Source organism: Lissotriton vulgaris, chromosome 5 (assembly GCF_964263255.1).
Source record: "Lissotriton vulgaris chromosome 5, aLisVul1.2, whole genome shotgun sequence".
NCBI classification, from domain to species: domain Eukaryota; kingdom Metazoa; phylum Chordata; class Amphibia; order Caudata; family Salamandridae; genus Lissotriton; species Lissotriton vulgaris.
In genome coordinates, this window is record NC_141693.1 from 714,205,745 (window position 1) to 714,227,492 (window position 21,748).

Sequence of the window (21,748 nt, forward strand, 5' to 3'; positions counted from 1 at the left end):
GAGGGCGACTCTGCCAAGGGGATTAAGGTAGTAGTGTTTGCCATTTGTGTGGATCAGCCCAGATCTTCTGTTAATATATTAATGATTTGTAGATTTATCTTAATCATGGGGGTGCTGATGTTCGCAAATTCAGTCATGGATCACATGGAAGGGGCATGGACACATCTCAGTAAGGAGATGGGGCTGATAAGGGAGTCATAAAGAATGGGTCTGGGAGCCCAGGATTAACCTTTTGATGCACATACCACTGTGGCTAACATCCAGGTATGAACTCTAGTCACTCTATTGCTTGGGACTGTCCTTAATGGCTTGTGTGTGGGACTATCAGCTTCTGATTCTTTCCTGCTGTGATAGACAACCTTTCAAGGGAAAATAAGAGAAAGTAAAGTGTACAATTCAAAAGAAGCAAAGCCCCAACATGAGACTTCTTAGATTCAGACTCTAAATTTCTTTGGTGCCTGGAAATGGACTATTAGAATGGGAGGTTAAGACCTCACAATTGTTCTCCTTCTAAACAGCCAGACGAACTGTGTGAGAAGGGGAAGCTCTGGAAGACTCCTGTCTGTGACCAGCATTGGGTGCCAAGGCCTGCTAGTCTCCCTACTGGGTGAGGCGACATCACCCAGGGAAACCAAGAACACCTGCCCTGGAGCACCATGGCCTGCCTGCTTGCTAAGACCAGTGTGCCCTATGGGAAAGATGAAAGCGAGGTCCAGTGATTCCCTGTGCGAGGTGTGAGGGTATGGCTGTGCAGTGATCCGGTTACTGCTCATGTGCAGGATTGATTAAGTGACCACCGTATGCCAGGAGAGGGCCACAGTGACTGAGCTGTGCATCGATCGCTATGCAGGGAGCTCAAAGCCCGCACTTCCTTGTTTAGGTAACCCTGTATCCTACAGAGGGCCCACCATTGGAGTAATAAGACTTGTGAATGCCTTAGCGGCGACCCTGTATGACAGGAGGGGCTGCTGTGGTGTGAGCGATTGCACCGGAGGAGTGTGTTGTGTCCAGGTATTGCAGTAGCCATGTATGTTAGGCGGGGCTGCGGGTACTAAGTTGCCAAAGAGTTCAGGCCGTTGCTGGGACAGGAGTAAGCCCTGCGCATCCAGATGTGCCTCTGATCTACACATAGCCCCCCACCCCTTCCACGTCCATCCCACCGCTGAGGACCTTGGATGACACTGAGAAAGACATCACACCCTCGCTAGGCTCCGGTCAAGAGCTAGAAGACCAGCTCTCATCTGTGGGAAAGACTGACGAACCGCATCCACGCAGACTGGGATGATCTTAAATCACTGGGAAAAGCTGGCAGTGCCGCTCAGGAGAGAGCCTGTGTCTGACGAGTGTTGCCACTTGCACTACAAGCAGCCCAAATTCACAGATCATTATCGGAGCTTGCAAGGATTCGCGGTCAGGGCCAGCCCTGACAAGCGGAGTGCTTTTGTGCTGTAGGACCAGGTAGGACTTGATTCAGGCCTGTTGGGCCCCGGGGAAACTTACTGCTAAAGGTGCTTTGGCACCATAAACACTTTTGACTGATTCCTAAGAGTCAAAGGAGACCTCTTAAGTATGTTAGTGAGCATTCCCTGGATGCAGCCACCAGTGAATGGGAAATAATCCCAACCAAATTACAAGGACAAGTGTGGGACAGGGATTTGCCTGACAAACTCTAGAGCCCAGAGTCCCGAAATCAATGGGATTATGTTGTTGCTTATTAATGTCATTATTCCTTTTTTTTTAAAAACCTTTATTAATGCAATCAAAGTAATACAAGCGTCGGCCTACAACCACAGGGGCTGGCCGCAAAGTGACAAATCAATTCAAAGTACATGCATTTGTAAACAATCCTGGCGATCTTTACGAAAATTTGCAGCAGATGAAAAATGCATCATCAATATAATAAACATATTTAAAGGTTTCATTTTTTCTTTTTGAAGAGTCAGTAGTGGCATTACTATGAAAGGCGTCACACCAGACTTGAAAAGCAGTCAGAGACGAGGGGGGTGTTACGCACTGCAGTCAAAAAAACAGGCATCAAACCAATACAGTCTTGATCACGCAACAGACTGGGAGTAAAAATATATCTACTAGCAAGCTATCAAGTGCGAGCACCCTCCCGGACAACCACCCTCAAGAGACAATAAAATAGAAGCTGGTGTAGACGCCCCAAGAATCAAGCATGGCAAAAGGAGAAGCAGCCAACCCACTGGAAAGAAGGAAGGAAAGAAAGGAAAGAAAAGGACAAGGACCATAGAACAAAACAAACTAAAATAACAAAACCCCTCCTAACACCCGCCACCCTGCACCCCTGTAATGGCTACGGCCTACCCCACTAACAGCGTGCCTGTCGCCCCGGAACTACCCTAAAGAAAGGAAGAAAAGCGGAGGAGGAGAAGAACATACACACTCCCGGTCTCCCTTGCCCCCCGCCAGTGGCGACCCCCCCAGGACATCCCAACCACTGTACGAAGCAAGTATTACCCCCCGAACCTGGGGGGACAGCAACCAAACCACCCACCCCCCGTTACAATATGAGGTACAATCCCGACTCAAAGCACAAGACGCAGTAGACCCCAGGAGCCAAAATCAACCCTGACCAGTACGTTCTTTACGGTAGTCCTTGCCGCCCGATCCAGAGTCATAATAAGGAAATCAAAGCGTTCAATACAGTACTAGACAATGGGGTCAAATCAAAAATAGGACATAACCAAAATCAACCCTGAACAGTACGTGTCTGTCCGAGATTTCTCGTCGCCCAGTCCAGAGTCTTCATGAGGAGTTCGAAGCATTCAGCACAGTACAAGACAATGGAGTCAGATCGAAAAGAGGATACAAAATGGCGGCATCCACAATTCCATCCGGGAAGGATGAGAAAAAACGACGAGCTTCTCAGACAGTCACTGAAGAGCTGGTCGTAGCGAGCAGCACTTTTAGCACCGATGTTCCGTCGAACAAGGATTGAGGAGGGAAAGCCAGCAGTGATCTCAAGTGCTCCATCCACCAAGCCAGAATCATCCGAGTGGGCTGAGGCAGGCTCCCGCTCAGGGCTTTCAGAATGACAAATAAAGGGCTCCACAGGAACCACAGGTTGCTGATTGCATGTCGGGGCATCTTGCACCGGTCTTGAACAGGCCTTGGTCAGAGGTACAGACATCCGATCATAAATGTCGGCGATTTGAGAGTGGAGCGCCCCAATGGCGGCCATTACGGACCTCAGCGATTTCTCCTCCCCGGGAGAGACGAAGCAGGACACGATCACCGAACACAAACTCCGGGGCACTGGGCACGCACAAAGCCGATGATAACAGCGGGCGCTCACCAAACTGACAGAATCAACACCTTCGCCGCCCGCGGGGCCAAGCCCGTCGACCCCGGCCCAGATAGGTCTCCGGGCGTCGGACCCCCAGTCACGGCTATCGGTCTTCAATTATCGCACTGTACCATATAGACCGCTCAAATCGGTCACTGAGATGTCATTCGAAATTCTCAAGAATGGTCCAAGTTCGGGAGACCGGATGCAGCCCCGAACCCACAGCCGATGTTGTTCAATTCCAACCCGGCTGGGCTAGAAATCGAGGTCCCGGCTTCAGCTCTGGAGTAGGCCAAGAATAGTTCTCGATATAACTTCGCCACCCGGTAAGCTGGAAAGACCGGGATTGCACCGCAAGAGTCAGAAGCACTTCATACGCACGGGGGTCCGGTGAGAGAAAAGGATAGTCAGCAGGATATACGAGCCGCCGGCGGAGGTTGGCGGGCCGGGAGCTTATGCGGCCATCTTGGTTCGCGGCGTAGCTCCTCACCCTCTCATTATTCCTTTTTATGTGCTTTATGCAGATGATTGTGTCTTGTTATCCAGAACTGGCATTGGACTGCAAATACTTTTCAACAGATTTAATGATTTTATGAGTGACTTGGGATGAAAATCAAATACAGATAAGTCAGTTATCGTGGTAGGGAAAACTCGCTCGTTTTCAAAGCCCTGTTTTGTGGATAACAATAAGCCGCTTATTGTACCTACTTTCTCTTATCTAGGTGTTCAATTTGACCAAAGAGGCTCTTGCACACACCTCAGGGTCAAAAAAGGGGGTTTTCACCAAACTCGAGAGGCCCCATTTAGGTTTGCATTGAAACCGGGTTCCAAACCTATTGAAGCACTTATTAACATCTATGTTGTGCAATGTTGTTCTGTCATCATGTATGGGGAAAGAGTATGGGATATTTGCAATGCCTCACCCCTGCAAACAATAGAATTCTTTTTTCTTAGAACACTTCTGGCATTTCCTTCTAGTCTGCCAATTACATTATGCCATATGGAATTGGGTTTGGTGCCTATAATACATTGTATCCAAATTGCCTCAATTATGCTCTGGTCATCTGGTCAAACGAGGAGCCTGTACTCAATCGAGCAATTATACAGGATTGTTTAGGCATAAAACACATGCACAAAATACCCTGGCTTAGTCATGTTCAAAAGCAGCTTAAACTAATGAGGAGAGCAGACTACTTTTTAAACCCACAACGTATAGCAGCCATCTAAAAAATCCAGTTAAAACGGAACTCTCAAACTATTTTAAGGGAACAAAGGAACCACATGGAGAGGGGCAAGAAGAAAGTGGTGGAATATTTACTTCTTGTCACCACTGAAGGAGTAGAACCTTACCTTTTGTTTCCTTATAGTCATTATAAAAGGTTTTACCTTGTCAGATTTAGATTCAGCACTGCACATTTTTTGGTCTCTTACCCGGGCAAAGTATATTCTGGCTGACTTCTTGATCCCAGCCCTTGTGATTGCAAATCAGATCAGAATATGTTGCATTTCTTTTTATTTTGCCATTTATATTCCAAACCACAAAACTATTTTATTATCCCATTATTAAGGGTATTGAACATTAGAAAATGTAGGCCAGCACTTTACAATCTCCAGCTTCTTAAAACTGAATATATATGCAAAATGATATATACATTTATTGCTACTGCTGTGAGAATAAGGAACATTGTAGGTAAATTATTTCATTTTATGGCAATCAGAATATGGAATACAGGAGGGAAATGATTATAATATTGCAAAGTATTTTTTAAGAAACCATTTTAAACCTGAATAGTTGCAAGTTATAATTGGCAAAGAGAAAATGTGTCTGGAGGGCATTTAGATTGTTAAACAGGTTCATACTGGTACTTTTATTTAAAAAAAAATGTAAACTCTTAATGGAATTTTGGTGTTTATATCTTGCACTGATTGGATTACGTTGTTTATAACTGCAATCTATATGAATCTGCTTTCTGTATATTTTTTAACTGAGACCTATGTATATGTGTGGATATTATTAAGAATGGATTGCGGTCTACATAGTGGAATTTATTATCCATTTGAGTATTTTAAATGTGATTTGCTTTTATGGTTGTATAAACCGAATAAAGGATTTTGACTGACTCACTTATTTTTTAGTATGGTGGTTATTTGGGGAAGAGCCAACTCTTGAGTGATCTCCTGAAGATAAGGTAGTCTTCCATGGATCTTATGTTTGGAGGGTTAAGAGTTCCATAGTTTGGCTGCTTGAAAAGAGAAGGACTTGCCACCTATGGTTTTTTCTTGTATGGTGGGAGTTTGAGGCGAGGTGCCAATGTAAAGCAGGAGTTCCTTTATTGAATGTATTTTGTGATTTTATTGCTGGTGAAGAGCAGTCCTGTTCCATGTATCGCCTTGTAGGTAATACAAAACAGCTTGAATATGGATCTTTTGGCAACTGGTAACCAATGTGGGGCCTTTAAGGCTTGTGGCTTTATATGTAAGAGTAGTCTGGCAGCAGCGTTCTTAATCCGTTGTAGTCTTTTCATCATCATATAACTTTGTTTCGATCACAAAGATCTTAAAAGTACACAGCACAAGTAGGGTAAGATACAGAGTATATAAAAGACAATTTCATGTTTTTGTTTTAAAAGACACAGATGATATAAAAAGATTTAAAAAGCAAGAAAAATAAAAACAGATAAAAAGTGCAGTGCTTCATACAATACATTTGGAACGCTTAATCCACAGTGTATACCAGAATCTAGCAAGGCCATAAACCATTACTCTACGTGTATCAGTGCACAAATTCTCAGCACCTCAAGGTAATGGCCAGGGCCAACCAGTCTCCATAACGGAAAAATCTATTTTTTTCCTCATAAATGTATGGTATGGACAGAAGTAAAGTAGGTGCACAATGGATTCTGGACAGGCTTTGCACGAGGGACAACGATCATCAATAAAAGCATTACAGCGCCACTTAATACAAAACAATTTTGTGGGTAAAGCCTTGTAGCAGAAATGTCAAAATAGTTTGTATGCCAAAGGGGGAGGAATGTTATCAATGGTAACCTTGAAGCAAGAGACTCTTTTGAAATTAAGGAATTCATGAGCCAAACTACCCTCAGATTTTGCCAAGTCCGTTTCAGATAATATGCTTTCTGCAAGGGGTTTTGGAAAAGCAGGAAAGTGGTGCTTGAGCAGGGTAACGTTGTGGTACAATGAGTAAATGAAAGAACAAAAAGTTTCACAGTGCAACCAGGTCAGGGGAAGACCCGTAACCCCTGTATACAGTGCGGGCAAAGACCCAGACAAACAAATTCAAAACCAAGTCCCAGGCACACGTATAGGTATACAGTTAGTACATTTGTAGTGTTCAATTAGCACAGAAATCAAAAGAGATCAACACCGCTAGTTCCATGTATTGAACGATGTTGATGCAAGTTTTGCAACCTGGTCAACGGGTATTAATGCGAGCGAAAGGTGTGTAGGTCAAAATAATCTGGAATCACACGGCGGGTGCTTCCGTGTTCGGCAGGGCCTGTATAAGAGCAGGGTCCAGCCTGTGTGTGTCTCGTCGCGGGTTTGCAGACCAGCGACGAGACACACCCAAGCTGGACGCTGATCTATAGAGGCCTAGCATTAATACCCGTCGACCGGGTCTGAATTATCACTGGTCCTTCGATAACGTACTCCTAGCGCAATATCAGCCCTGAAGAGTCACAGGTAACTACCTGTTGACGAAACATGTGTCGGCTGTTTTTGCTTTGACAAACTCTAAAACTTTCATAAACATTGTTCAATACATGGAACTACAGGTGTTGATCTCTTTTGATTTCTGTGCTAATTGAACACTACAAATGTATTAACTATAGACCTATAAGTGTGTCCAGGGCTTGGTTTTTCCTTTTCAGATGATGATTCCCATAACATCGCTTTGAGCCTCACCCTCAATATGAGGGCCAGACTTTCCAGATTGGACCAGAACGCCACCATCCCAAACCTCCCCAATAAATCCCTTAGTGAACTGAACCAGGGGATCGAGGTTACCTGGGGGACTTTCAGAAGGCATGACAGAGCTTCTCAATAGGATGTGAGCGCTTCCACGGACCACAGACTACACCAAAACATGAGTAATCTATCATTCAGCTTGTGGGCCAGCTGTCTATGAGGAAAATCCAAGTAAAGGGGGTTAAAGGGGTACTTGAGGGAAGGTCTACCAATGATGTAAGGCAGCGATTTTCAATGCTAGAAAGACAGTTTGTATTGCCTGTGCCCCAGAGTTCTGCTCCATAAAGTGCCACCCCTAGAACCTTGACGTTGTAGATTTCAGGAGCTGGTGCTAATTGCCTGGGCAACGTTTTCTTGTGAATATTACTAATAAGAGCGGTCTTTTGAATTAGTAGGAATTTTACTTTCTCAATATGGGCAGCACAGTGTATTGATGGAGTCAGGCGGATACCTAAGTAATCAAAATGAGCACCTTGCTCCAATTTACTGCTACCAACAAACATTGGTCTTTTAGGAGGTTTGGCCTTTCCTCTAGTAAAAATCATATATTTAGCTTTAGCCCCATTTAAAACCAAGCCCCGCTCATCACAGAACCTTGTAAAATAGTTCAAAAGTTGTTGTAGACACTGCAGGGATTTAGATTAGAGATTAGGAGGATGTCTTAGTCAAAATAAGAGCAGGGGCTCTTCTTACGCCGATTTTCAGGGCATCACACACATCTATATCTAAGAAGTCAACCACCCCATTAATAAAAGGAGTAAAAAGTGTGGTAGCTAACACACATCCCTGTCTCACGCCGCCTTGAACTGGGAACGTTTTTGTAACTTGAATGTTCTCCCCCACCTGACCTGTACTGTGTTAGATGAGTGTAATCTAATTAAAACATCTAAAAGATTTCCTGGCAGGCCCATCTTTTTTAGAACTCTACATCGGCTAGCTAGTGGGACTAGCTCAAACGTAGACCGACAAAGGCCACGTAAAGCTTCCCTCCCTTGACAGCTACTTCCGTCCAATAAATACAGAGGAGGCAAAAAGCCTGGTCCAGAGTACTAGTTTTTGCGCTGAAGCCCGCTTGGTAATCACTCAGAATTTGGGACCCTAGAATCTAATCCTGCAACCCACCTAAAATCTGTTTGCAAACAATTTCTGGAGAGAGTCTACAAGGCTAATAGGCCTATAGCTAGCCGCTTGGCTCGATCCCCCTTTTTGTAGATGGGCACTATTTCTGTATCTTCCACGAAGGGGGAATGGCAGCGCCAGACGTAATTGAGTTAGCAAGCAAATTTATATAGGAACCCCAGAGAATGATATCCTCTCTGTACAGATGGTTAGGAATTCTACACAGCACGGGGCGCTGGCTAGTACACACGAACAAATTGCTGCTTGTGTTTCCTCTATAGAAAAAACAGATCATCACCATCCCCCCCCTCGCTAGCTTCCACTATTGCCATGGTGCCTGATTCAAAAAAGGGAACCATAGTGCGCTTCCCACTCATCAGGCTGAACTGTAAAGGGGGCGTGGCTTGGACGCCGATGTAGGCGGCAGCAGTCCTCGGAGCTCCTCCGCGGCGCCCTACTTCTGCAGACATCCTGACGGCATTCCTGATGCCCCGACCTCGGAACGGGATGCTGGTGACATAGCGCCCTATCTGGCAGGGAGACAACACGAATTCGGGACCCCCCCCCCCCGCGACGAGAGATCACTTTTTGCAGAGCGTGGGGCAGCTGAATCACTCTGAGACAAAATGGCGGCCGGAGCAAGAATTCGGGACCCCCCCGCGACGAGAGATCACTTTTTGCAGAGCGTGGGGCAGCCTGAATCACTCTGAGACAAAATGGCGGCCGGAGCACGAAAGAGGAGCACATGACTGAGGCTCCCACTACCCGCAGGAGCGACTGTTGAGGACCGGCGACACAAGCAGTAGGAGCAGGACCCTTGCCCACACAGGCCCACAGAATGAGGGGGCAAATAGAAATGACAGGGGAGCCCCCACAAACGATCAAGCAGTGACGTGCCTGACTTCAAAATGGCGGCGCCCGCACTGTACCTCGAGGCACATTGCTTCAGTGCTTGGGGAGCAGAGTGAGGGCCAGAAGGGGTGATAACAATGCAGTTCTACCGCGGCAGGGGTGCACGGCCTACTACGGAGGGTTGAAGACGGCCACGGACACTGGCGGACCGCTAAGAACTGCAAGCTTTCCAAGGGGGCTTGCTGGGACACGTGGATCCGTCCCAGAGCGAAGAACCCACAGGCGGTGGCCTATAGAGGACCCACAAAGACCCCCCCTGAAGCTGAGGAGGTGAGGAGCGAATAACGGTGACGGACGGAAGAGGCCTCCTGCTCTACTGGTGAGAGTTGAGTTCCCGAGCAGCTGAACATTCCGATCAGCGCGGGGCCCCCCGTCGGGGCTCCCTGAGAGACAGTGACTGGGCTCACATGCGCAATGAGGAAGAGCGGAAGGTGGACCCCACGAGTCACCAGATATAGGAGATCTACGGTCGGAGGGGGACTACGGCGCTGCATGAGTTAGCTACTTCAAGAGAGCCTATGAAAGGGCGATTCTACTGCATTGAACATTGACATAGAGGCCCAGTAACGCGGCGACAAAGGAGTTGCTGGGGGGCCGGACTCTCACTGAACTACCCAAGATGGGCAGGGTGACCAAAAAGAAGGGGTTTGAAGCCCTGCGGTTGGATGACCCGGGACACAACATGGTGGACGAAGACTTGGCGCCGGGAAGTAGTGCTTCCACGAAACCGCGAGACCCTTCCTTGGGCGACATCATGCAGGCCATCATGGCCTCGAGGGAGGCCCTGGAGAAACGAATGGACTCTATCGGATCTGACCTCACCCTACTGAAAGATGACCATTGGAAACTCAAGGAACGAGTGGCGTCTCATGAGCTGACCATGAAAGACATTCTGGTCACGGTTGATGCCTTGCGAACACAGCTCAATGAGGTGGTGCAGAAGGTCCGAGTGCTGGAGGTGAGAGCAGAGGACAGCGAAGGGCGCTCCAGACGTAATAATCTCTGCATCGTAGGGATTTCGGAGCGAGAGGAAGGTTCTGACGCTGTGCAGTTCCTGGAGACTTGGATAAAAGCGGAGGTGGAGCCTGAAGGTCTCTCCCTTCTACGCGCTGGAGCGAGCGCATAGGGTTCCACACGTCCTCCAAAGCCAGGGGCCCAACCACACCCGATGGTGGTAAGGCTCCTGCACTACAGTGACCGCGACTACATCCTCCAGAGAGCCATGAAGTTACAAAATCTAAGAATTGGCAACAGTAAAATAATGATTTTCCCGGACTACACCAGGGACGTGCAGCGCCAAAGGGCTTCCTTCATGGTGGTGAAGCGGAAATTGAGGACCTTGCACCTTCCTTATGCACTGCTATTCCCGGTTAGGTTGCGGGTCACTGCTGATGGAAATACGCACTTTTTCCTCACGCCTCAAGCCGCCTGGGATTGGCTGGAAGCTTGTGGTGCGTCTGGAGAGCGAACACCAACTGCGACCTCGCCTCTGCGCCGATTCCCTCCCGCTTTGCCAAGGTAGCGCCCGAGTTACCCCACAGAATGGCGACAGGAACGTGACAAGGCGGTTTTGGCAGTGGTGGCCATCAGCCAGGGAGCTATTAGCCCAACTAGTAACACTTCGGAGCATACGAGGAGTGGAGAACAGAGCCCCAGTTCCAGCAGCGTCCACGGGCTATCGGAGACGGAATAACCAGTCGTCACTCCACAAACGGAGGATGGGGTGTTTGACTGACTGAACAGTTGCACGACCAGCCTGACTTTGTTAGGTACTGGGGTGGCCTGTTGGGCCCTGGACTGGGTGTGTGATGGGGGGGGTTGGACTGACGGAGAGGGCAGTCAAATTCATGGGGGGACCAGGGTGGGGGGGAAATGTTCACACAGGAGTGGGGAGGGGGCTTGGGGGGACTTCTGAGATTCTTGAATCGGAGTTCCAAGCAGCCTGAACTAATTGGACTTCCTACGTGCCTATTGTTTAGATGGGGATGCCGCGTTAGATGCCTGTCCTGGGGAGGGGGAGTTGGGGATGTTTGAATTGTTCTATTTGTGGGGTTGGATTCAGGGGACCTAGGCGTGTCAGAGGGGGGGATCGGTTGGAACTGATATACAGCAATGGGACCCGCACTAGGATACACATGTCTCACATGGAATGTGAGGGGTATGCATACTATGCATAGGCGACATAAGATACACTCCTTCTTGACATGTAGAGGGATACAAACTGCATTTCTCCAGGAGACCCACCTCACTGCAAAGGAGGGGAAGGCGCTCCAACGCCGCTGGAGGGGTCAAGTTTACTACACTACATACTCAGCATATGCGAGGGGGGTCTTAATCTGGGTGAGAGCTGGAGTTCCCTTTCAGTGGACCTCACCATTAATTGACCCAGAGGGCAGATACGTGGTGCTTCAGGGGAAGCTAGATGGTCGGGATTTAACTCGTGGGCGTTTATATGCGCCTAATGTGGACCAACCAGCCTTTTTCTCATTGTTGTCCCATAAATTGGCATCAGCTTTAGTAGGGCATCTACTATTTGGGGGCGATTTTAATTGCGTCACGGACATCGATCTAGAGCGCTCACACCCACCCTTACCGAATGCACCGGCGGGTAAACTGGCAGTGACGCGTTCTACCTGGCAGCAGACTTGGGGGTTGATTGACACTTGGAGGGTTCAGCACCCATTAGATAGGGATTACTCTATTTTCTCCGCCCTCCACGAATTACATGTCCGCCTGGACGCATTCCTATGCTCCCCTGAAGTGCATGGAGAAATTAGCAACAGCGTATATCTAACTTGCACTATTTCTGACCATAACACACTGATAGTCCAGTTGAAGTGGTCGCGGCTGCTCCACAGAATTCCTACCTGGAGACTGCGGCCAGAAGCACTTGAGGATCAAGTATTCCGAACCACTATAGCTACGGCCATTGAAGACTATTTTCAACTTAATGTAGGGGCTATGGGATTGGTGACCACTGAATGGGACGCCTATAAAACAGTGGTGCGAGGGAGTTGCATTTCGGCGGCGTCAGGGGCCCGGAAGACATTACTACAAGACATCAAAAGAGATGATGAGCGATTGCGTGCCCTGGAATTGGAACGTCCCGAATGGCCAGATAAGCAAGATGTGTTTTTGGCAGCTAGGGAAGCAGTTGCAGCAACTGTAGAGCGCCTACGGTGCTTTGACTACAAAGCCTACCTCACACGGGCACACTCAGAGCGGGATAAGTCGGAGGCCCTTCTGGCCTGGTTGGCTAAACCAGCTAGGCGCGGCTCTGTTATATTAGAATTGAGAGATCAGGCTGGTGCGGCCCGCTTTGACCAGCAGGGAATAAATGAGCTGCTTTTTGATTACTATACGGAGCTTTACCGTAGTAGAGTGCTTCCATCGGAGGAAGACTTACAGAACTTCACGGGGGTCTGGATTTACCGGAATTGGGAGATGAGGATGTGAAACAGCTGGGAAGGAACATCGAGGTGAGGGAAGTGCGAGTAGCCATTAAAAGCATGGCACGGAATAAAACGCCGGGATCCGACGGCTTTCCAGTGGAATTCTATCTCACTTATATCGACCTACTGGCGCCTCGTCTGGCGTGGCTCTACAACGAGGCCAAACGGTTGGGCGGGCTGCCGGAATCCACCAAGGAGGCGATCATTATCCCATTATTGAAACCGGGAAAGCAACCCTGGGATAGAACGGCGTATCGCCCTTTATCCATGCTAAACCTGGATTACAAAATCCTGAGCAAAATCCTAGCGACTCAGCTGCTGCCCCACATGTCCACGCTGATCTATGTCGATCAGTCCGGGTTCATCCCTGCCCACAACACAGCGCTTAACATAAGACAGCTCCTAAATGTTCTGGAGACCGACACTTATGAGGTGGATACCGCAGCAGTGTTTGCTGTAGACATCGAGAAAGCTTTCGATAGTCTGGAGTGGGATTACCTCTTCCATGTCATGCGTCGGATGGGGCTGGGGCCGGATTTTGTAAGCTGGACGGCTTTGTTGTACAAAGATGCCACGGCCAGAGTGCGAACGGGAGGAATGAACTCTGAGGCATGCAAAGTGGGTAGGGGCACGCGCCAGGGCTGTAACTTTTCTCAGTTGCGGTTCGCTATGGCGGTGGAACCTCTTGCGGCGCATGCCCGCTTGGGGCAAGCATTCCAGGGATTGGATGTATATGGGCAGGTCCACCATATCGCACTTTACGCGGACGACCTATTAATGTTTTTGGCAGATACGGGAGAGGCCCTGCGGGGAGCAAAGTCTCTGCTGAGATCCCAAAGTGTGGTAGCAGGGTTGAAAGTCAACTGGACGAAGTCGAGCCTATTCCCGACTCGTGGAGGTAGAGAATGCCCGCAATCTGCAGAAGGGGTGAACTGGGAAGAGAGACCTCTTCCCTACATGGGTACGGTGATTTACCACGAACGGGGAGACATCCTAGACGGAAATGTGGGGAGGGCGATTAGGGGTGCCAGAGCTAATTTTGAGTTCTGCGGCACCCTCCCTTCATCTGTAGCGGGACGAGTGGCACTGCTCAAAATGGTTAACCTGCCGCAATTGCTCTACTACTTTAGGACACTCCCAATCTGGATTCCGGCGGGCTACTTTTGGAGACTTCGGGGAATGGTTAGTTCCTTTCTGTGGGGTTCGGGCAGGCGCAGGGTGGCGCTTGGGACGCTCATGAGACCCCGAGCAGAGGGGGGACTAGCGGTCCCAGACTATGAGACATACTACCTAGCTGCCCAACTTCAATAGCTCACGCAATGGGTGGCGAGGGCCACTAGGGAAGAGAGAGAGGCGTGTGAACCAACGGGCCCCTTACTGGTGCTGTCTCGTATAATACTGCGCCTCCCGCTTGGAGATATGCAGCTCACTCAGGAGTTTGCCACAGCACGTAAATGTTGACACAGATATCTAAGACGAGGGGGCATAGCTGCCCCTTATGCGCCCGATATCCCATTAAAAGTGTGCAGGACACTGCCACACGGAGGAACCTGGCGCAGATTGGAGGACTGGGAGCAACAGGGTTTAGCGACCATAGGAGACCTATATGAGGACAGCAATCTGCTGCCATTCGATGTCCTCAGAGACCGATTTGTACTGCCTGTGGGAGACTTCCTGGTGCATGCTGCGCTCACGACAGCAATTAGAAAACACTGGAAAATGGGCTTGACAGAACCGGCCACCTCTATGGGCTGCCAATACGTTGTGGTTGCTGCGGGTACAGTAAAGGCGGTCTCATATTTGTATAGGCGCATCACCCACGAAACCCTAACACCAATGGTAGCCTTGAAGACGAAATGGGAAGCGGACATAGAAATGGAAATACCAGATCCGGCGTGGGGCGGAATAGTGGAGAGAGCCTGGAAGAGTACGCGTAATGCGCTGTTCCAGCTGGTGCATTTTCACATTCTACATAGGGCATACCTGACACCGGCCCGATTACATAAATATTTTCCAGCCCAGTCTTCGGCCTGTCCGAGATGTACACAGGAGGGCGCCGATTTTAAACACATGGTATGGGCTTGTCAGGAGCTCGATTCCTTTTGGCAAGGGGTGACGGCACTATTAAGGGACGTTACTGAGAGGGACATACAACCCACTGTGGCGCACTGCATCCTTCATTGGATTCCCCACACTCCAAAAAACAAAATCACTAGTAAATTTATTGATCTGGGTTTCCTCTTAGCTAAAAGAACAATAACCTCTCAGTGGAAGGCGAACAAAGGTCCCAACGTAGATAAATGGAAGCAGGATTTTAGTAAGTGGGCCCGATGTGAGGGGGAGGTCCGTTTACAAGTGGCGCATAGAACAAGAAATGAACAGGCATTAGAGAGGGCAAGAGCCTGGGAGAGATTGGTCATGGAACTCACACTCCCTGCAGACGAGGATGGAGGGACCCCTGCGCATAGCCCTGGTACACAACTGCCGTAGTAGGTCATGACGAAAGTAAGTCGCCGAGCACTAATTGGTTACACACCGATACCCCACACTGGGCAGTGAGATGCCTCTTACTACATAATATCTGCTGGTCCAATTGTGAGATAGGAGTAAAGCAGACAACCCCTTTACAGCCCAATGGGGCGGCACCACGACACGCCTGGGGGGTGGGGGGGGGGTGTTGACGGGGGGAGAGGAGAGGGGGGAAGAGGGGGAGATTATAGTTAGAGTAGGGAATAGTGGGTGGGGGGGCTTTTGGGGGGGTGTAAGTTGGTTCGTTTGCAGTTGGTTACATTGCCACTTTAATGACTCGGAGCGCAATAGGTATGTATGTACAAATTTCACTGAGGCATATGGTCATTAATGGCGTCATAGCCTGAGGGTAGAACGATGTATTTGATTATTTTATGATCTGATAGAAAAGTAATGCAGGACTTTGAGGAATGATCTAAGAGGGCGTCAAATTTAACGCACGAAACCCTGACCTACACTGCACACGACTGTGATATCTCACATGTATGAGCAGCTGCCAACGAGCGGCCCCTCTGCAGCCCTTGTTACATTGCAACCCAGAAGAAGAAATAGGGTGATGGGTATTGTGTCTATGCTCTATTCTCTGTACGACAGTTGTTAGATTGTAAGCTTTTACGAATTTCATAGATCTAATGTTTGTGCATGCTGAAAGCGTATTTCTCATGATGCAACGTATGTGATCATTAAGATTAAATGCCAATAAAATGTGGTTAAAAAAACATCAGGCTGGACTGTAAATGACAGGACCGACTTGTTACCCTTGAGCCAGTACGCTGCTTTGCTCCAAAAGATCTTGGAGTCTTTGTCTGTCAGTGCCCTCTGTAGGGAGGACCACAAGGAACCCTCCCACTTCTTCTTGGCTATCTCCATTACCAGCCCATACTTGGCTCTACATACCGCTACCTCAGGGCGTGCTCTTTGTTTCACTGCACGTACAAGCGCCCCCTTCGCCTTCCTGCAATCCTGATTATACCACACACCCTGGAAATGCGACCTCAAATGTGTAGTTTCCCACCTTTTTTTGAGCTTCATGTGGTTGGCTTAGCATGTCCCTAATCTCATTGTATAGCAGCTCGTGGCGGGATTCCATAATCGTCACAACAACCTTAATAGGGTATTTGGCTAGCTCCTCTAGTTCCAGGTGGACTTTCCCTTTGACTGCGTCAAGGGCAGCCATATGTTCCTTCACCTAGTCCGATCTGATTGATCTCAGGTTATTTGTAATAAAGAGGGCACCCAGATCAGGACTACCCCTAATGTCAAGTTCATGAGTGCCCTGCTTGATGAAGGTAATGGCAATGGCATTATGGTCGCTATCAATTCTTTTGACCACTGCCATATCATCGACTAGGGGCCAGGGTTTGAGGGTGAGAAGACAGTAGTCGATTCTGCATGGATGGCCAGGTCTAGTGAAGGTAAAATCTCCCTTTGGGTCAGAAGAAGTTCTCCCATTTGTGGCTCTCGAATCATGCTGCAAGGTAAGAGCCGACACCTGGCCTCCTCTCTTTGTCTAATTGACTGTAGGGAGATCGAGCTGTGGTATATGCCACTCACGATCCCAGTCCTCAGTCAAATCTGGTGGAGTGAGGGCAAGTGGTTCAAAAGTACAATTAAAATTACCCGCCATTAATACAGGAACATTATCTGAGAATTGGGATAGAGCATGGTCTATAATGTGTTGGTTTCCTCTGAACCCCGCACCACTCTGTTAAATACATAAAAAATCCCAATTTTCCAACAACTCTAAAGAATCAGCTCAAATGCCGATATAGCTTGTGATCCAACGTGGAGGAGCTTGAATTTGGACCCTAAGGCAGTTTTGACCCTAACCGCTAAGAATCCTGAGGTTCTACCCAGCTTTTTCCTAGTGGCATTAATGCTATAGGCAGAAAAAACGCTTCTTTGTGGAGTATACAGACTCTAGTTTTCTTGAAAGAAAATCATTTCATGGGAGTCCACGGAGGAACACCAGTCTGGATCAGATAGCAACTTGGAAATCCCTGCCACATTCCAGACAAGAAACCTTAGAGAGTAGTCAGCGGATTTCCCCTCCTTCTGTGATACCAGGGGAGGTGGCAAGCATGGCCCTGTTAGTGTCAACGGCGATTGACTCACAATAGGCCTCAGGTATAAATGCCAGACCTAGATGGGTGAGGTTTCTAGTAGGGGTAGGTTTAGCAATGGCCCTAGAGGCCCTATGATAGTGTCTGGGGTCATTCAGTCTTCGGGCTGTAGTCATCTTTGCCCTTTCCATTCACCTATATTGTGTGTGGAAAGTCATGATAAGGCAGATCTGGGGAACACTGGATCTGGTCTTGCTGGAGCTCTATATCTAATGGAAATATGGGAATTCACGGGAGGATCGTGAAGAATCAATCAACAGTAATCCAGTAACCATATCCTTATCAAAGAAGCGGACTACGATCGTATCTCATGATGACCCTGGAAGGGGTGGTGTTTCTAAAGCCTTAATATCCTCTCTAATGATTGAGTAACAATGTCGGGTGGACCTAAACGAGTGAATGACCTTGTTTTTAAGTGAGTCCTGATCGTCATATCCAGCGGCGGATAGTTTGGGAACCTCTGTGAGGTAAACCACAACTTGATTACCATGTTCGCTGGATCTAGTATAGACACCATCCCTCACTGCCCTCTTCCCCAATACCTTCGTGATCTAGCTTAGAGGTGCACCCTTCATCCAGTATGACCTCGCCTCTATCTATGATCTTATGCCCACCCTAATATATTGGCCAGCACCTTGCAGATTTTCTGTAGTTAAGTTAAATGTATCACTGGAGTGGTAATCTCTAGTGTGGTCGGGGGTGGGTATGTGAGCCTAGTTATAGCAACATTTTGTGATGGTCCGGCATTACCGAAGCTATGGAGTCCTAGGCACCTATCTTCAACTCCCTTAATAGCTGTAGACGGAAGAGCGATTGGAGTCTCTTGTGAAGCCACCTTTCCCATAGTTTATCCTCCCTGTTAAACTTGCAACCTCCACTCTAAGTGCAACAATCTCATCTCTCGATGACTCGATTAGTGTTTTCAGTGCCTGTATCTCGCTTGTGGGAATTTTGCAAATTTCTTCAGGGTAAGCCATCCCAACCCCTAGCGTCCCAGCTTCCTCATTAGCCAGAATATCAAATATATTATGACACTCACCTTGTGTGACATATACTGCGACAGGAGAATCCATTGCCTCACTACTTATTATGGGGGGGGGGGGGGGCTGGACCGGATTCCAGTTCAAGGGGCCTTTTAAGCAGGCCCTTACTCTGCCCTTTAGTGTGTTTTTTAAACATCTGCGGAATTAGCTTTGCAGGTTTTTTTGCTGGTGGAGGTTCGGGGAGGTGGTCATCAAGTCTCCAGGATTATTGTCAGAGTTTGTGGGACTTCCTGGAAAGGAGGAAGGGCAGGGTGGGCTACAATGGACTCTATCCTGTCCATTGTCTCATCGCAAACTGCACCAAAGGACCTTTTTTTGTGGGTTAACCATGCCCTGAGCCTTCCCCTTGCCTTTTCTTTTACCCATCTCTCAGTGTCCCCTCAGTACCTCTATTCAGCCCTGAGACCCTAGAAAGTGCTATTCGAGAGGAACACACAACAACCCTCACAACAACTCACACACGGATTCTTAATGTCCCAATACTAAGTTAAATTGTCACTGGGAGATGCGGAAACACACATTAACAGTCAAAAAGGGGGCCAAGACCAAATTTCGATACCTTCTCCAGCAAGGGGCAGTTCAAATACTCTGCGACGTCTGTTTTAGAGGGAGAGTTAGTTGACAGCAGCCAAGGGGGTGGTCCCACCCCACCTTTTCCTGGCGCCAGCGGGTGCAGAGAACACGCGTCGGTGCCTCCTGGCACTGTGTAAGATGGGGGTTGGAACACAAAACCTGGGCACACATATAATTATTGACAGTCCATAAAGTAATAAATAAATGTAATCATCACCGGATGTATATCTTGTAGCTTTTATGCGTGTAGAAAAAAATAGACAAACGCCAGCCGACACGTGTTTCGTCAAAGGAATATGCCAGTGACTCTTCAGGGCTTTACGAGCGTCATAATAGGTATCGGATGTTCGGTGATTATTCCAACTCAGATGCGGGTAAAAAGTAAGTGGATGACTGGGTCTAGAATGCGGTCAAACGGGCGGGTGCGTCCGAGACCACGGAGAAATATGTAAAGGCAGCACTTCTCCTGTCAGCGTCTCGTCGGTAAGGATAACACCGGTTTTATTCCGGGATGGAATTATCACCGGACATCCGATACCTATTATGACGCTCGTAAAGCCCTGAAGAGTCACTGGGTTAAAATTCCAGTACTGGTTACCTTTACGTGAAAACATGATATTATACATTACCATGTAAAATACAATATAATGAGAATTTATCTTGTGTGTACCTCAGGAAATGTACTATTTTTCAAATATGAATAGACCACCATGTAACCTGTGTGCATCATCATAAAATCTACATTTACCCATTTCCACAAGAATGTAGGTTAACAAACGAGGATACTCGTAAAACATTTAAAGGGTGTCAAAGTCCCCATAAAGGTAGCTCTGTGCACGATTAAAAGAAGGTATGTTTGAAAAGGCGAAGCAGGATCCTGTATCATACTTTCTTAACGTTCTCCTATTCTTGGTATTTTATAAAACATTTTGGGGAAGATAGATCCACAAAGAAAACATTTTTTACCTTCAGTGACAATATTTTTGGATCTCAAGCGTGTGCCATCTTATTATATTGACTGCACACAACGGAGCAGAGCGAATGTTCAGTTCCTTGTGTGCACTGCTGGAGCCACGAAGGGCAACGCAGCATATGCCTCCATAAGTTGCACATATGCCCTACAATGATGGTAACTTGTTAGAAGAGATGATCAGTTGTAAAGTAGAGATGGAGGCGAGTTGTATCTCATAAGGTTTATTTGAGAGAAACGATATGAGGGTTCGCGTCCCTTCGTGGTCGCCAATTGTAAAGTAGAGATGGAGGCGAGTTGTATCTCATAAGGTTTATTTGAGAGAAACGATAAAACAGGTGGAGCCAGGAAGCACAGCTAAACAGCAGCACAGGAAGGCTTCAACTCGCCTCTCATGGAATACGAATCTAAGAGCAGTAATTAACATTCTACAAGGTGGCTCGCTCTAACGCGAGCCTTAAAGCAAAACACAAGGAATAAAGATAAGCACAACATAACATCAGTATCAACTTTGGAAAATTCAAATTGCCTCTTTGGTGTTATTCATAATCAATGTACAAAACAATTACAGAAAGGCTGGATGTTTTGTTCCTGCTGGAAAGAAAAGTATTTTTGTAACCAGATAAGAGGCCTCATACAGACTTATTAAATCAATCAATATACTTACAGATATCCGCACCTAATAAAAAACCCTTCTATTTCAAACATGTTAGTGCAGTTGAATGTCTTAAATAATTATCTGAGCATTGTAGAAACCCAGAACAAAACAAACATAAAAGATCTGAAGGGTCGCGTGGTGGAATCTTAAGGAGTCTACTGAGACGTAATCAGAACAGCGTACAACATGTCAAGTGACTAGCATTGATCTAAGTCATTTAAAAAAAACACAGAAGTCTGACGATCTAAGGACTCACCTGGGAGTATGCTGTTCCTGCCACGGGAAACACAGCTGGTCGTGGCACATGCTGTATTGTGTGTCCGATGTATTGGGGGCTACAGACAGCGGGGATGTGGGCTTGTAACGTAGTGTATGGATGTAGTCCCTGAGAATGTGCGTGGGCCATTGCTGTGTGCTGCTGGTAAATTGTTGATCCCACAGAAATAACTGGCACTACAGTTGCTGCAGCAGTCACAGCAGCTGCTACAGTGACGGTGGCCGTCTCTTGACATATTCGGTTGTCCGTCAGTCCCCTAACAACCTCTGAGATGGACCGAGAACCACTGCTGCTGCAGCCATTTGCTCCCTCTCTCTGAGCGGGAGATCCGCCAACTGTCTGTTCATATAACCAATACCACTGGTGAGCAACTTCAAACAAAACTTCGGGATATACGCCACCTCCTTTGGCAGCTTCCTCCACTGCCATGCAAGCTTTCTCCAACATCACGTTATCCTGTTAGGAGTAGATAGAAACACACATTTTAAATCGTATTAAACCACTCAAGCATAAAACACAATACAAACATGCATTGCGAAGGCTTAGTTTACTGCAGAAGGTAGGCACTTGACTTCTACTCTGCTACAGATAGAGCTGTAAACACTTCACTTCCATATTTTCATTAAATCCCATGCACTTGAGATATTGCCTATAAGAGTCAATAAATATTGGAACGATATTATGGAATGCAATACATTCGTGGTCAGATAAATATTGTTTTTTTCCAGTTGATCAAAAATATCTGACTAGGTAGCCGATCTTTTGTTCATCCAGACACACATACTTGCTTGCAAT

General features: G+C 47.6%; 1 protein-coding gene across 1 annotated transcript in view; it reads right to left on the reverse strand.

The window, feature by feature from the left end:
• The window catches only part of ZSWIM8 (zinc finger SWIM-type containing 8), a 2,802,584-nt gene that overhangs the window by 375,260 nt on the left and 2,405,576 nt on the right, over window positions 1–21,748 (reverse strand). The window contains exon 21 of the mRNA XM_086922151.1: window positions 20,933–21,409. Coding sequence (XP_086778277.1) covers window positions 20,933–21,409 — 477 coding nt within the window. The remainder of the gene's footprint in view (window positions 1–20,932; window positions 21,410–21,748) is intronic.